The following is a 16351-nucleotide window of genomic DNA, read 5'->3' on the forward strand; positions in this document are numbered from 1 at the left end:
CACTGTAGCTTTGCTCCGCCATCTTCCCGACCGACTCGGTCTCATATCATGGTGTAGGTCAGTCATGCCTGCAAAATGTTGTGCAGTTGGCTGCAACAACAGCCTAAAGAGGAACCTCAGACAAATTCATACAGCCAATTAATCTTTTCGAGTCATGTAATCTTTAAGGCTGTTAGGTTTGAAAAACAATTTTATTTATGGACGTACATATTGTGGAAATTTCATATAGGCTCCTTTTTGTATTTTTGTTCTTATTGCTTATCAGGGAAAATCACGTCGACTTTGGGTGTGGCCTATAACGCCTCTTGTGGGCGTATGTGGGCCACTTGGAAGGTGGGAGTTAGCTACTCATGGCCAGTTGTGCCATTGTGCAAAATGTGGAATTCTAACTTGCTACTTGAAAGCCTCTTTGCTTCAGATGCAATGTCTAATCAGTTGTGGTCAGCTAGTCCCAAAGCTGAGCTTGGAGAATGCAAAGAGCATGTTAGGAACTTCAGAAGCTTTCTGCTCTCATGTTGGATCTTAAAGCCAATGAGAGAGTGCCATTGTTAATGTTCACATCCACAAACTGGATTTGTAATGGGTTTCTGTGGGTTTGAAATAATATCTTAAAGACTACTACTACTTAAATTAACTAGGCTGTGTTGGGTTCTTAGTAGACTTGTGTATCCTCTGACTAATGGCTGAAGACCGACAGACCGAACAACAAAAGGTCTGCTGGGTTGTACTGTCTTCCTGGTCCAAAGTTAATGAGACTGACAGAATGCCTCTCTATAGTACCCACAATAAAGACGTAACAAATGAGAAACCTCTTTACAGGACAGGCTTTCGGATCAAGATGTGATGTTTTGTCTTTCTCGGGACACTTTGAAATGCTTTATCATGCTGACAATGTTTGCTGCATAAAAGTGCTCGCGACTCACTCCACGCTGGTTGCTATTTGATTGCGTAATTAAAAACATAATTGTCTGGTCAACTTTATTCAGTCTTTTCACTTGTTTGGCCAAACACCGAAAGTATATTTTCTTTTTGCTGTTTTTGGTTGCCAAACATGTATCCCTACAGATGACTGATTAAGATCTCAAGGGTTCTTGATGGTCTCCCTTTCTGCCTGCCATGTGTCATGGGCATTCGAAGCTGTCGGAAGCTTTCCAGAACCTCACTCCAATTGGCACAGGGGGACTTTATCTTGGAATCTCAGGCATCCAAGGATATTGGGCACACTCTCAAATGGAAATGTACCCACACATATCCTCTTTCTTGTTTCTGTGATATTGATACCCTTACTTAGATAATGAAAATTGATCTAATTTGTGAATGAGGGATCATTGACCTAGAACTACAGGGATGTAAATGTGTGTGTGTGTGTATGCTAACATTGCACGTTTCTGGGTGTGGTTTGAGCCTTTCAGTAAATTATTTACTGAACATTATTTTGAGGATTTTTGTCTTAACTCGTTTTTTGGGGGATGTTAAATTGAGTTCTACTGAATCCTTATTCTATAATTATAACTTAATTGCCATAGCTTTCCAATGCTACTCTCCACTTATCAGTTGACTTCACTTATATAAGACCATTTCGATCATACATTTTACACCTTTTTTACATTTCTTTTTTACGAGGTAACTGACTAGCCATGAAAGAGTCAGCCTCTGTTATTTACATCGAGATGACCTAACAAGGGAACACTTTAATTATACTGTAATCACCATTGTCTGAGCAAATCCTATTTCTATTAACAAAAGCTTTGACCTCAGTATTGACAGCCCTAGCATCACTAAATTGCAGTTTCCCAGCCAAATTGATCCTTTATGTCTGCAAAACCAATTAGGCCAGATGAATCAATTAGAAACAACATTGAAAATATTAAGTGTCTTTTTTAATTCTTTTTCAATCATTCTTTATCTCTTTCACTTTGAGCATTGCATTTTTACTAAGAGATGAAGCATGGTAGTCATGTATTTCTTTCCCAGGGTGCCAGTCTGATGCTTAGCCTTCCAAGATTCGGTTTGCTTTTCCATGGACTAGAGAGCCACCTCTGTAGGTCATAGGTCACTGTGTACATTTCATCTTTCCCAGCAACGCTAGCACCAAGCACAACATTAAAGGCACGATAGGTAAGTTTTGTGAACCTAACTATTTTAGCTTGAGTTTGAAATGATTCAAACCAATATCCCACCCCGTCCCTCAAAATCCACTTCTCCAAAAAATATGAACACTGCCGGAAGTAAGTAGATAAACACATACAAGTATCCTGTCCAGTCATTGCTTTCGGTCCGAAGGTCGTCCAATCATTAGTACCAGTCCAACCTTAATAATTGGTCGTGTTTATTATAGTTCTTCGATGCCCACAGATATCGGATTGATTTCATTTTACTGTCAAACCGTTAAATGTTTTGGTTCAGGATATGACGTTTATTTCTGCAAAAATGTATACTCAACAACATTACCTACCCTAAAGTTGCCTTCAATGGTGTAATAGTGTAGTTGGGAAATGAAGTCAGCTACAAATATAAAATGCATTAGTGTTTGAGATTCAAAACAACATTTCTAGAACTTTCAGATGCCAGGAAATCACATATGCTGTCTTTTAGAGTACCATGAGGCAATTACATGCCAGCTTAGTTTAGATTTTAACTCAGAACCTGGGTGGGGGGTGAATTAGAAAACACCTCATTACGGAATTCACAGGAGCAGCAGTAACACAACTAAATGCACAGTCAGAATCCTGGATGGGAAATGAAGGTGCATGTGCTTTGTCTTGCATTGTGCAAAAAACCTTAAGCTTTTAGAAGCTACATATCTATAGCTAGGCAATTCGAGCCTACTTTTACAATGGTGATGGCACCTCTTTGTGGGCTAATAACCTAACCTCCAGCTAAAATCTGCCCGTAAAAAGAAGGAGGCTCCAAACATATGTACATGTATCTGCTTTTCATTAAGAAGAATTAAGAGAGAAGCTGCTCAAGGTGTGCAAAGTAAGAAGTATATCAAGAAGACTTGTAATTGCAGCCAAAGGCTCTTCTCCCCTTTTCAACTTTGCACAGAGCAAGGGCAGTGTTAGCATACAGGGTGAAAAGCAAACCTAACCTTGCAGCATGCCCAACATGTTTGCACTGCCTATGACAGATTATTTAATTGAGTTTTATTAAACTGCTTTTGTATGTTGTCATATCCCAGCAGTTGTCTCCAAAGGCAAATGCAAACCCTGGAATCAAGACTAAATAACTTTGCAAAAAAACGTTTTTATACCCTGTTAGCCCTTTAAACTCATGGTCATTGTGTAATGTTCAAAGTGCTTACTGTAAAAAGAAACAAATATCAAAGATGTGATTTTTATCCAGCCCTTCTTCTACCGGACTTATTATCTAGCTGCTCAGCCTCAACCCAGATGCAAAGTCTGATTCTGATTTGGAGACCAATCTCTGGAGAATAACCAGAGAGCATGCTAGACCACAACTTGACATCCAGTTAGAACATGCTGAGTAGCTTGCTATTTGCAGTATCTACCAAGAGTGCACTTTTAGTGAGAATTTAGAACAAAACAACATCAATGCAGCTAAAAATAGAAAATAGGCTGTGTTGTTTGGGGATTAATGGGTTTTGGTCAAAGGCAGACTCTTTTAATAAATTGCTATTAAAGGACAGAGCTGGATCAAGTGGTTGACTCTCAAGGCACACAGTGACTTTGAGTTGGCAAAATACCACGATCGGACACTTCGGACATCAAATTATACTCACCAACATTAAACAGAATTATTTACGACAAGTAAATAATACTAGCCCTATTTTAAACCAGTCTTGTACATAGGTAAGTGGGTGGGGCTGTTATCCATCAAAGCCTACTTCCGACCACACTCCTGAGGTCACAGATTACCGTAATGTTTTAACTCTAGGTTACATTCCTGATTTGAACCATAATCCAGCAAAACGTACAATAGTATCAATCTTTACCCACCAGCCTTATCTCTGAACATGCAGAAATGGAAGGGGAACGGTGTTCAAAAGACTACATTTAAATACTAGTGCCCAACATGGTGAGCCTTGAGAACAATGCCAGTGCATATGAAAACACATTTTGTCAAACTTCATTACGCAGAACCATTTTATCTCTGCTACACTACAACTACCCTTAGTAAACAAAAGATGGAAACAGCCATCTCTATCTGCATTATCTATCTATCTCTCTTCTTGACAGTAAACCATCGCTGGCCCCTTCTCATTCTAATGTCAGTAATTTGGGCTTTGACCCTATCTATCGGGCCATCACACAGACTAAATTTAGAAAATCCAAACATGATGTTATCTCAGGAAGGGGTATGCCGCAAACCACAAGTATACAAAGCCAAAACACATCCCTGCTTTGAAGGGGGTGGAAAGCAAATGGCAGTGTTAAAGCCAAGCTCTTTCTCCATTCTGTCATCTGGCCAAAGGCTGCCATTATCGTGAGACTGCGCCGTTTCTTAGCTGTAAACAATTTGCTGCAATTTGGTGCTGGGCCTTGATGTGTTGGACCCACCCTCTGCACATGATCTGATTCCTCTCTCCTGGGGAAGGAAATTAATTTGGGCATCACCAGGGGAAAGAAGAATAAAATGGAGAGACGTTTTCAAAAGACCTGTTGGAACTGATTTCTGGTTTACTCCTAAAACAACTGAGTGAAACCATTGTAGACCATTATGCGATTTATGTGAAGGTTCTTTAATATACAGTATATTTGTGTTTTCTTGATGACAGAGGAAGAACTGGTGTTGAGTGGTGCCAGGGCTATGCCTCTGCAAACACGAGGAAACGGAAACAACAGAGTTCTTCCCATTAAAGCACTCTCAGCCTAATAAATAAACAAGTAAGTTCATAAAATTAAAAACCAGAGGTAAGCAGCCCGTTATTGCTTTCCCGGTCTGCACACATCCATGTATATTCATTCCTCTTTCCATCAGTCACCATGTACATGAAAAAGTCACAAATGGACTATTGTCTAATCACTCACTGCAAATAACAATGTCCATCAGTCATGCCTAATAGAGCATATAGGATCTGAAAGATTATTGATGTAAAGGCTGTTTTGTGTGCTGGATGTGTTATGCAACAATGAGTTCATGCTAGGAAGGCTGTTTAACAACACGATGACCTCACCCAACACCAGATGCCTGTCAAGTAGCCCACCATATAAAATTCATCCACTCATGGCGTTATTACATAAATGCCGGTGAAATATTCATAAATAATGGATGTGTTGACAGAAGGAGGCAAGCAGGGGGGAGGGGCAGGGGGATGGCAGGAATGAGGCAGGAAAATTTCATAAGATGTCATAGTGGAGACCCTTCAGCAAAACTAGTTCCAGTGTGAGGATGCTGAATGTTTTTCATTGGACAAGTGGATGAAAATAGAAAATGCAATTTCAGAGGTTGATAACTAGGGGGGGGGGGGGGGGGGCAAATGAAGTCATTAATTGACTTCATTCATTCATGACTTCATTCATTTATTCAAGAAGAGGATAAGGAAAATTCATTGTATATATTCGGAACTCTAGGGCACCTTACCTTTTATTTTAGTAGCTGTCTCTGATTAAATTTTATTGCTGGGATCTATGCGTCTTTGTACTTAAAGTGAAAACATCCACAAATAAACCATTCAGTAAAAGTCACCATCACTCAATTGACCTGAGGCTTGCTCTACAGTCTACACCTTCATCAGTATTAAGCCTGATTGCTGATTACTTTGTTTCACTCTCTTTCTCTTTCCCTGTCTCTCCCTCTCTCCTTCTATCCCTCTTGTACTTACTGGTGTTATCAATTCCAATCTCCCCGTCAAGTGCTCTTAGACAAACAAGTCACTTCCTATCACAGGATTTATTTGTTAAGGCTACGGTGACCTACTTGGGTAAACAGGTTGGGCATGGTCAAGTGTGACCTGTAGATTCCAAAGTGGCAGCTTTCACTGTGTTCCTAGTTCCTACCACCAGACGTGAGCTGTGCAGGTTTTTTGTGGATGGCTGTTTACTATTGTGGTTTTTACAGTAACTTCTCCACCATTGTCTCTCCTATGACTGGTCTGCTCATGCCGTCAGTGGGTTTTGTTTGGTCATCTGAATGCTAACATGCTTTTGAGTACTAGTGGCACGAGCGTGGCCAGTCACTTGTGGAATCACTGAGAGTTGAGGGGAAGGGCCTTAGCGTGGTAAGGTAACTAGGACTGGAGGTGCTGTTCTGCTCTGTGGTCCAGAGTCCTGGGGTCAATTCACATCCAGCTGGAAACATGCCTACGAGTTTCCACCTGGTTTCTCAATAGGATAACCATCTGGATATGAAAAGATTGGTACACACATGTACCCCAAAGACAATGTGTGTGTGCTTTTATAATGATTTGTGTGTGTGTTGGGGGGGGGGTTATGAGAGAAAGGGATAGAGAGAGTGAGATAGGGAGTCTGAACCTGTGTAGTATGTGTTCACAAAGGTGATCCTCCACAAAGGATAAAAAGGCTGGGAGACAGTAGTTGGGCGCAATAGAGAATATAGAATACCCTCCACATATTCTCCTTTATTGATGAAAGCTTTTCCACTACTGTCAAACATTCTTTCTACATTGCTACAGTTTGTGTTTTGGTATGGTATAGTATCTGGTTTCACAATGCTTACAATACAATACTACTACTACTGTGCAGCCTACAGTATCACCATTGTAGGTAACAACAGGCTTTAGCCAGGTTCGCATACAACAGACAAGGTGGTATTACAGTTTTTAGGTTTTACAATTTGTATCCTTTTAGACAGTTCAAAATGTCTTGAGTCTTTAGAAAGGAAGGTTACTAAAGTTCAGTTTATGTTGCTGTTTGTAGAGATAGGATTCCACCCTGCTCTGTTGTTTATAGGTAGAGAAAGGGTATGTGTGTGTCTCTGCATGCCCATGTGTAGGCAGAGGGAGAGATACAGTGTGTGTGTGTGTGTGTGTGTTTGTTGGTTGGGAGTGTTTTGGAATGTGCTAATAGGTGTGGTATCAGTTCAGAGGAAATTTATGAGGTGCTACATTTGCATGGGCGAGCAAACATGAGCGAGCAAGTCAAACAGACAGAGTTATGCAGGGCAGATCAGGTATGATTAATGTACAGTATGACAATCCTCCCAGTCTTTCGAAAAGTATCTAAAGACTGTCAAAATGTCAAATGGGTGCACCTTTTCAGAGTTAAAGAAGTATTGAATTCAGTTAATAGTCACTGCCCTCTGTGGTCATAACAGGTGTTCATTTTGTGGTTAATAATACTGTCCAGACATTTCAAGTATGTCTATGTGAATGGAGTTTTCCTCAAGTTCCATCACACCCAACCTGCCTGCTGCCTTACATATTTTCATGACATGGGGGTTTTCCTCTAAGGAATTTGCTTGTTTCAGCCTGAGCCTATCATATCCGGTTTCCTCTCAAACCTGTATGCAGGGTTGGCAAGTCAAGATGGTTTACTTTTTGCCATTCCTGTTAGAGCTTTGGAAGAGATTTAGAAGGAAGAAAGCAACAGAAGCTATGTCATGCCTTAAATGTAGATGATTGTTCGCAGGACACCTTTTCAGGAAATAGGTTTTGAAGGACACCTCGAAGAATACCTTTCTAGGACAGCTTATTGCATTTAAATTTGTAAAAAACTAAACATTCAATCAATCTGGCTTTATTAAATACAAAACAAAGTAATTTGTACACACTGGTGATTTCTACACGTTGATGCCAAACAGTAGTAGAACAAAAACGGAGAAAACACTACAACTCCTCATGGTCTATCCTCAGAAAAGCTTATTTGCTTAAAAAAAAAACTACATTTGATTGCCACCATAGCAACCTCCATGTCTACCGACATTCTTCACCTGGCACAGTAGATCGGTATGATTAAACATGGCATTGTGAAGAGGTGGGAAAAATGTCAGCAATGTTCTGATGTAACAGCTAATGCTCTGCTTTACTCTCGTTGGTGTTATTTTTCATTCGTTAGTGTCCATCTGGTAATGTGTCTACCCACCCGTCTGTTTGTTTGTCCGTCTGTCCTCCAAAGGACATAGGTCAGACTCTCATGATGCATGCTGTTATGTGGGGCAGTTGGACACTCACAAAGGATTCCTAGCCATTTCTGGAAGATGGAGTTATGTAAGACAGTGTGATTCACAGGCCTCAGATGTTGCTTGCCCCTAAGAAATGTATGGCATGCATGTGCCATATCCTCTGGTTGGATCCAAAGTCTTATTTGCTATTCCTGCACATCGTTACATAAATATTTTGTTCTTCCAAATAACTGAAGACAATCTATTATAACATTAATCTTTACTGATGGCTTAGCATAACACCCTTGTACTTCTTAAGTACCAATTATATGCCATTTGTGCCTGTTACAAACTGGTTTCAAGCAGATGATTCTACTTTTGAGTCTCACTTGTGGTAAATTGCATGTGCCTGGAATATAAAAATTAATCATGTTCAAAAATAGAAAAGGACTCTCCAGTTATGTGTCACTGTATGTACCACACTACAATTAGCATAGAGAAATGACTATAAAACTACGAAATTGTCTGAGGTCAGACATATACTACAATTTCAAGGCTGTGAGTCCTTCTCCAGAGATCTTGATTTCTGTTCCTGTGTCTACCATACATGAAGTTCAAGGCTAATGGTGTTAAGGGGGAAACTACTAAATTGACTAAATTGAAGTCTTGTGTGAGTGCCAGCCTCAGTACCAGCTGTCTAACCGTGCGTGTCCACTACAGCGGCGCGGAGCGGCGGCTTCCAATCCATTTTCAATGAAACTGGGCGTTGACGCTCGTGTACGCTCCCACAATGCCTTACACTTTCATTGAAAATGGATTGGAAGCTGACGCTCCGCGCCACTGTAGTGGACACGCACGGTAAGTGATGATATGGGAACTGGGTTAACTTCAACATGTTACAAGAGGACCTCTGCACAACATTATCAATCATGTAGAAGGTTGTGTGTCTCTTCAGAGGTGGTGGAGAATCAATTATGTTCAAGATGAAATTAGATATTAAGTGTTTTAGAATGCTTTGCATCAACTGAGGGATGATGGATGGATGCTCCTGACCTTGCTGCACATAAGGTGAAAGGTTACCTCAGGGAGCCTGCAAGCAATTATTCCCTTACAGTTTGTTCCACAAGGACGCACTGAAAGTATTATGCTGTTTCATGCAAAAAGGAAAGTCAATTGTTTGACCAATTTATTGTGTTATGACATTTTATTTGATTCATTTCAGAAGTGACCTACATTTGCAATCTAATGATGCCAGCTGTCGGACCATTCTGTTAGATGGCTCAGGTCATCAACCTTTGGTTTCTCTCTAGAATCTTCTTCACCAGAACCAAGTGAACAAAGTGCCAATTGGAACAGCTTTTGGAGAGAGCAACATTTGTTCACACAGGAAAAAATAAGTGATTCAAGTGACGTTGACATGTTAACCAACTGACATAATTTCCCATGGAAATCCACCTTAATATATTTCTAGTTTTATTGCCCTGGTTTACATTCACAATGATGTAACACTCCTCAGTGTTTACGGATGGAGTGTGCTGTGGTGTGATGATAGACCTGGGGAATTGGAATTATATTTGTACACTGTAGGCACAGCACAATTTTGCATTTCCACTTTAAATTATAATTTGTCAGAATTCTTTCTGGATAGGCTCGTCTTTGTCAGATGTATTTTTCCCTGTCTTTCTATATTTCTGTTGGTGCCCCAGCGGACACTTTGCAGTGAATACTTGGGTTTATAAACTCCAGGTAGTTTGAAAGATGCTTAGAAAAAGCTTTATAATTTCCTGAGGCTTAATCCCCCAAGAACCAGTTTACTGCAGGGTCCCCATCAGACAGGAAGTCACTGAGCCTCACTATGGTTTTTAGTATTAAAGCAGAACAGAAAATGTGACTTGAAGGCACTTTGCAGCAGCCACCATGGATTTAAGAATGCCTGCTAAATGGAAAACTGATGGTCGGAAATTGCTAAATAATTGCATGGGTGTTTGTCAATCACCGTATTTTGCAGGTCCATTAGCATTACCTACAAACTACTTATAAACTTAGTGATCTAGGTTGCCTACAGTGGTGTAGAATGGCTTTCATTGGCTTGTCAATTTTGTGTATGGACAAGTAAAGAAGTTGGAAATATTACACATATTACCTTATCAAGGTTATGCCCAATATACTATAATTTACAATAGAACCATCAATGTCTGTGGCACATCTAAAGTGCCATTTGTATAATAAAATTGGCACTTTAGAAAAATTTACTGAAGAGGGCCTCTAGGGTTTACATTTTGACTCAACATACATTTTGACTCAACTGCCACTTGCTCACAAACACTTGGTGACTACTATCATAGATCCAATAGTCTAGTCCTTCATAAGAGCCTAGTTAGGTCATAATAAATAAGAGGATAGAAATAACACAGACTTATAACATAAAAATGACTATGATTTATTTGAAATTAGGTCATTTTGAAAAAACATCTTTTAATCAGCAAACAGCAAGTTATAACCAAAAATAATCCAAATAGGATTTAAATTATTTTTGTATAAATTAATACTGCACAATTCATCATTACTGGGATTAGACTAAAATGCTATTGGTCCTTGTTGATTTTGTTTTAACATTGATGTCACAATAGGGTTAGGGTTAATGTTTTTACAGTTGTCACCATTTAATTTTTTTCTGTTCTCTGCTCTACAGAGAAGTACATTTTCTAATAGGACCCTTCTGAAGTCTGTAGCATAAACTGTTCAAAATCTTGCTTTCTCATAGTCCATCTCAACGCATCAAGTGTTGAAACCAAATAGTTTTGGTTTGTTTGTCTATCGTCTGGTTCCAGCCCAGCAGGTTTCTTTTCATCTTCAGCCTTGTTTTTTCACCAAGACTTCATTTAAAGGATGAGTTACTTTTACCCCCAATTTCACTCCACTCAGGACAGGTTTCTTCCTTTATCCAAAGCCACAAGTCACAATAGGATTGGTCATTTTGAATGCCAAAGTCCACCAAATCCAGTTAACTGCTTGGTCAAACCCCTTGAAAGGTACAAAATGGCTGTCGTTCCTGGCTTTAGCTGCACCTCTCAAGCAGCATGTTGAGTGCATACTCCATGCGACTGTGCAGGTCTGCGCTGCAGCCGGACATGAGCAGGGTGCTGAGGCGCAGGGTGGTAGAGACACGCTCCTCGTTGATGTAAGTAAGCAAGTACTCCTCGTTTTGGTTGCACAGGATGATCTTTGTGTGGTCGTGGTAGAAGTTCACCTGATAGAGGAATGGTTGAGGTTAGGACGAGTGATGAATGGTGACCCAGAATGTATTTTTGTATTTTTATCACTTGAATAGCATCAGTTAGAAAATGGTTCAACAGAGAAAATAAGCTGAAAGGAAATTGAAATTCTAATTTGCATGCAGGGTTATAGTCAGATATAACGCTGACTATACCTGGAAAGTGCCATCATTGAAGAGCATCATGAGAGCACAATCAGATTTGAGCCACTGCAGAAGGTAGAGCCTGGGCTTCCTGGTGTCTGTCACATTGGGCAAGTCACCACCCTACATAGAAAAGCGTAGAGGGGTCAATATTTACACTACATACAGCATTTATTTGAGTCAACTCATATTGACAAAGGTGTGTACAGTATCTGTACTTCCTCTTTAGGGTACTTAAGTGTAGTATGTCATATCAAGTGACAATATAACTTTTTTAGTTTATGTAATAAGAAAGATGCTAACAATACAGTTAATGGAGTAAAATGGCCACAGTACTTACGTCCATAAGATTCTCCTCCATGTAGTGAGCAAAGTACTTAAGGATGGTCACCTGACCCATGAAGGGTTCTGGTGCCTCGCTTGTTGAGAAGACCAAACATTTGTGTGGCTCTGCATAGTAGTGCACAGTCCTGGAGAGAACATGGAACAGGAGAGTCAGGGAATGGAAAACAGTTGGGAAGGGAAACAATTTGGCGGGGAAAAAACATGTTGTTGAATCCAATACTTGATCTTCCAATTGCCTTTCTACTTATACCCATGTATAAACTCTCACATCACCTAATACCTACATATTGTATTTGACATCTTGATATTCACTACTCTGATACAGTAAAGCTAAAATGTTGGCCTTTTCTGGACAGAAGCTCCCAAATCTTCTCACCTAATAGCGAGTGATCTGGACTTTTCCATACGCACACATCATAAATTCAAAGAAATCCATACAGATAAGCTTAGAATCTGAGAACTCACTTTTTGTCAGACAGTAGACTCATGTGTGTGCCATTGTTGAAGAGAACTCCTACAACGTGATTAGACAACTGGTAGCCAAAGCCATACTTGTTGGAATAGTCCACCCATTTTGTAACCCACTGGAAACTGGTGCCCATACTGTTTTGGGGAATGTCCTCAGCTGGAAGGAGCAAAACAAGCAATTATTTTAAGATAATTATCTTAATCTGGAATGCTAAACTGTACAATTAAAAACAGGACAGTACCAAGTTTCTTTGTCAGTAAATTCAGTGAAAGATCTTATAACAATACTGTCTACATTCCATACATTTATTTGATAAATTTGGTTTCCAGTTCTACCTACCTTCTGGCATGTTCTCCAGACAATTTCTCAGGACTCTGGCAACAGTGTCAGCTACACTGCCCATTGTACTGTCTTCCAGACCTGAAGTAAAAATCTAATTAAAATCCATCCTGCAGATTCACATGTTTTTGAATGTATTGTGTTTTGTGGCACAGAGCAAAAAATTGACATGGCACATCCATCCTCCACAGATGAACTTATATTTCATGATAGAAAAAGATTTACGCAAATCCACAATGTCATCCACAATGTCATGTCATGCAAACTATACGTACATTCGCTGCGGGTGCTACAGCTGCCCAGTGTCCCCTTGACGATCATGCGAATGGTGCCCCTCAGCTGTTGCTTGTTGGTGTTGTGGCTGACCCCTTCTTTAAGGGGTAGCGCATTGTGTGCCACAGGGACACACAGAGCCTTGCTGTCCTGAGAGGGTAAAAAGGAGGGGGATTTGAGTTGGACTGTTATACAATTTTTATTAAAAGCATAATCTAATACATCTTGTAAATACATTAAATACATGTTTACTTCAAAATTATATGTCAGTACTGCTTTGGAATATGAAGTAATTTAATGTTTTGGTGAACTGAAAATAAGAATAGAGAAGAGAAGGGAAGCTGATAGGAGTTTATAACACTGTTTGGAGGGGATGATGCTGCAAGAATCTGGGTAACTCACCTCTAAGGCCTGTCTGCTGCAGGGGGGATGACTAATTGAGGTGTTTCTCAAGTCATTTTGTAACCTGTTGATGTCCTCTTCCTCTTTGGTCATTCTGTCTGTAAAGGACAAACGGTTGGATATTTAATCATTTTATACAGTAAGACATTACAGTATGTGGAAAATATATACATGTATGTATGCCTTTATTGAATTGAAAATGGACAAAATGAGTAAAATAAATCTTAAATCAGTTTGAATAGGTCAAGTCATTTTCAACTGATATGGAGGATCTTTGTGCAATTTACCAAAATTGCATTCACTGGTAATCAACACTCCAAGATGATAAGTACTGCAAAGTGCTTACTCAGAGTTTCAAAGTACTTGGCCTTGTCCTTTTTGCCCCCTCCGAACAGGGCAGCAGCAGCCTTCTTGAAGAAGCTCTTGGCCGGGCTGTTGTGGTGGAGGATTGGAACTGTGTGGCAACAGCTAGATGACAGCCTGTCTGGGGTGAAGCCCTGGAGAGAGAGAGAGAGAATTAGAACATTAGAATAAGAGGGTGGTGCAGCAAGGAATGGATGGGTTGTTACATAACCATTGCCTACTACCCCCCCCCCCCCCACACACACACACCTGTGTAAAGTCATGTTGGAGAATGTCCTCTAGGTGGGGTCTGTCTGCTGGGGTCTTGGATAGCATGCTGCTGATCAGCTGCTTGGCCTGAATCGACAGGGAGGAGGGGATGGAGAACCGAGCCTCTCGAATGCACCTGTATGTCTCCTTCAGGTTGGTGGTCTCAAATGGGGGTTTGCCCAGGAGCATGGTGTACCTGAAGAGACCAGAGAACTGTCAATAACCACTGATCCTATGTGTCAATGCACTCTTTATTGTCCAAAAGCTATTTACTACTAGTATCATTAATGTATCAATATTACAACACACTATAATATGTTACTATAACAAGCAGCATATTCAAATCATTGCACAAATTATTTGTAAACTTACATTACACAACCTAGGGCCCACACATCCGACTCACAGCCGTGCCCCTGCTTGTTCAGCACTTCTGGGGAAAGGTAGTTGGGTGTGCCACATATCGTTCTTCTGCGGTTCTCGACCCGCTCTAGCTTGGCTGCCAGCCCAAAGTCTCCCACCTTTAACTCCATTGACTCGTTGATGAAGAAATTACCTGTCATAGAAGACATAGCGGTACTGGTTTAGTAAAATTGGTTTTTGGTGAGGAGAATTACTGTGAAGAAAGATGGTAAACCGGAGAGAGTCTATATAATTTTAGATAACTAGATAATTAGACACGGGTCTACCTGGTAATTAGTTTTTTATTTTAACTGGATTTGCATGCACGTCTGTGGCGTCATCAGAGAGGCATGCCAGATGTCATTAAAAGATGGGGAATGACCTTTGTGCTAAATAAGTCTGAGGAGGGTTTTTCGCTTAATTGATTCAATTCCAAACATGAGTTTAAGGTCTCAAATTTCATGAACCTTTGTCAAAGTATAGATGCACACTGCAATGAGATAGCAATAAAGCAGCCAGCTATTATAAACACCCAGTGATGTCAGTGATGCAAATGACATTTAGGTTGTAAGAAAATTTCGGGAGTGACAGGTGACTGGTTAACTAACTTACCCAGTTTAAGGTCCCTATGGAGGATCTCCTGCTCATGGAGGTACTTGAGACCAGAGACAATCTGTCGGAGGTAGTACCTCACCTCTGGCTCTGTCAGAACTTTCCTAGCCTTCAGGATGTGGGCAAGTGACTGCAAGGTAAACAAAGTGGTTAAATAGGTGTCACTGAAAGGATGTCACCAACAACCACAGGACAGTAATTCAGATGGTTTTATGCACAGAAATATCTCCCTAGCTTCCTTTTAGTTGACGGGCTGTTGGATAGCAAGGGTTCATCTTACCCGTCTACTGCAGTACTCCAACAGAATGTAGATGTTGTCTTTGTCTTCAAAGTGGTGGTAGAAATGGACGATGTGTCTGTGGTGGAGAACACTGTGTAGCTCTATCTCTCTGTCGATCTGTAAATCAAATTATGGTTATGCATTGTAAACTATAGCCAATCAACAAAAGCGTTGCCACCAGGAAAAACCAAGATACCATTGTGCATACCTTTTCCCTTTGATGCGGCTTGGAGACGCGAGTGTGTGGAATGATCTTCGCAGCGTATACTTTTCCTGTTGTCAAGTCTGTGAATTCGTAGCATTTGGCAAATCCACCCTGGGAACAAAGCAGATACATGATTGATTATGTGGTTTACTGAAACAGACACGCATATTGTAGCGTGTTTCACTCTTAACACTTGCGAGGACGCACACAGAGATGCATCAACAGTCTATCCTACCGAAATTATTTGAATAATTTTGACTTTGAATAATAATACTACTCCTACAATCATGATAATGAAAATATAAAACCAAATTTCTAAAAACATGGGGAAAATATAACTACATGGCTGGTTCCTATATTTCAAGCAGTATTCATAGCCTATGCAAATCCTTACCTTGCCAAGAACTTTTCCACGACAATAACATTTCCCTGTAGTAGAATCTGTAACAATCCGGGACATCTCTTGTGGCCCTGGAATGTGTTCCTCTGATTTCTTCCGTTTGATCTCCGATGGCTTGTTTAACGAGTGGTCACACATTTTAGGGTTGCTTATGGGTTGGTGAGCGATGGTTCTGAGTATATCCATTCTTGTTCCCTCTGTGCTGTATGCACTTGTGACTTTGTGGAGACGCGACGACCTTTAATAAAGAGGTGTCCGCCCCTATTCGACGTCGCTCACGACGGTTCTCCGCAAGGGGGGTAAAATATCAATTTAGACGATAGTCCTATTTTACCACGCAAACAACACCACTACTTTTTTAAACTACAATATTGATAAACAAATGGGACCTAAGCATTGTATTCGATATTGGGTGTATGGAACACCAAAATAATATTTAACTGTAAGTTCCTTCATGTTCAGAAGCGTACAGTGGCGGTTCTAGACTCATTTTACTGAAGGGGGGGGGGCAAGGGGGGGGCAGTGTTTAATCAGGGGGGCACATTAAAAAACAGAAACAAAGGATATTTACA

At 40.4% G+C, this 16351-nt stretch overlaps 1 protein-coding gene across 1 annotated transcript; it reads right to left on the bottom strand.

Annotated features, from left to right (window-relative positions):
* Positions 1 to 10454: 10454 nt before the first annotated feature.
* Positions 10455 to 16021, bottom strand: LOC124484171 (serine/threonine-protein kinase PLK2-like). Its single transcript, XM_047044972.1, has 14 exons — positions 15774 to 16021; positions 15383 to 15490; positions 15175 to 15291; positions 14895 to 15024; positions 14253 to 14436; positions 13881 to 14076; positions 13615 to 13765; positions 13269 to 13366; positions 12869 to 13016; positions 12594 to 12674; positions 12251 to 12410; positions 11781 to 11910; positions 11453 to 11563; positions 10455 to 11272 (listed from the first exon to the last, which is right to left on the bottom strand). Exons 1-14 carry the CDS (start codon positions 15963 to 15965, stop codon positions 11081 to 11083), a joined length of 1998 nt encoding a protein of 665 aa, XP_046900928.1. The 5' UTR covers positions 15966 to 16021; the 3' UTR covers positions 10455 to 11080.
* Positions 16022 to 16351: the final 330 nt, after the last annotated feature.

This window comes from Hypomesus transpacificus, chromosome 22 (assembly GCF_021917145.1).
Source record: "Hypomesus transpacificus isolate Combined female chromosome 22, fHypTra1, whole genome shotgun sequence".
NCBI classification, from domain to species: domain Eukaryota; kingdom Metazoa; phylum Chordata; class Actinopteri; order Osmeriformes; family Osmeridae; genus Hypomesus; species Hypomesus transpacificus.

Excerpts from the sequence above, each read along its gene's own strand:
- LOC124484171 (XM_047044972.1), bottom strand. The coding sequence starts at position 15,965 with ATGGATATACTCAGAACCATCGCTCACCAACCCATAAGCAACCCTAAA. Across the intron at positions 14,077-14,252 it reads TGGGCCCTAGGTTGTGTAAT|GTACACCATGCTCCTGGGCA; the intron begins GTAAGTTTACAA and ends TGGTCTCTTCAG. Across the intron at positions 12,411-12,593 it reads TCTGGAGAACATGCCAGAAG|CTGAGGACATTCCCCAAAAC; the intron begins GTAGGTAGAACT and ends TGCTCCTTCCAG.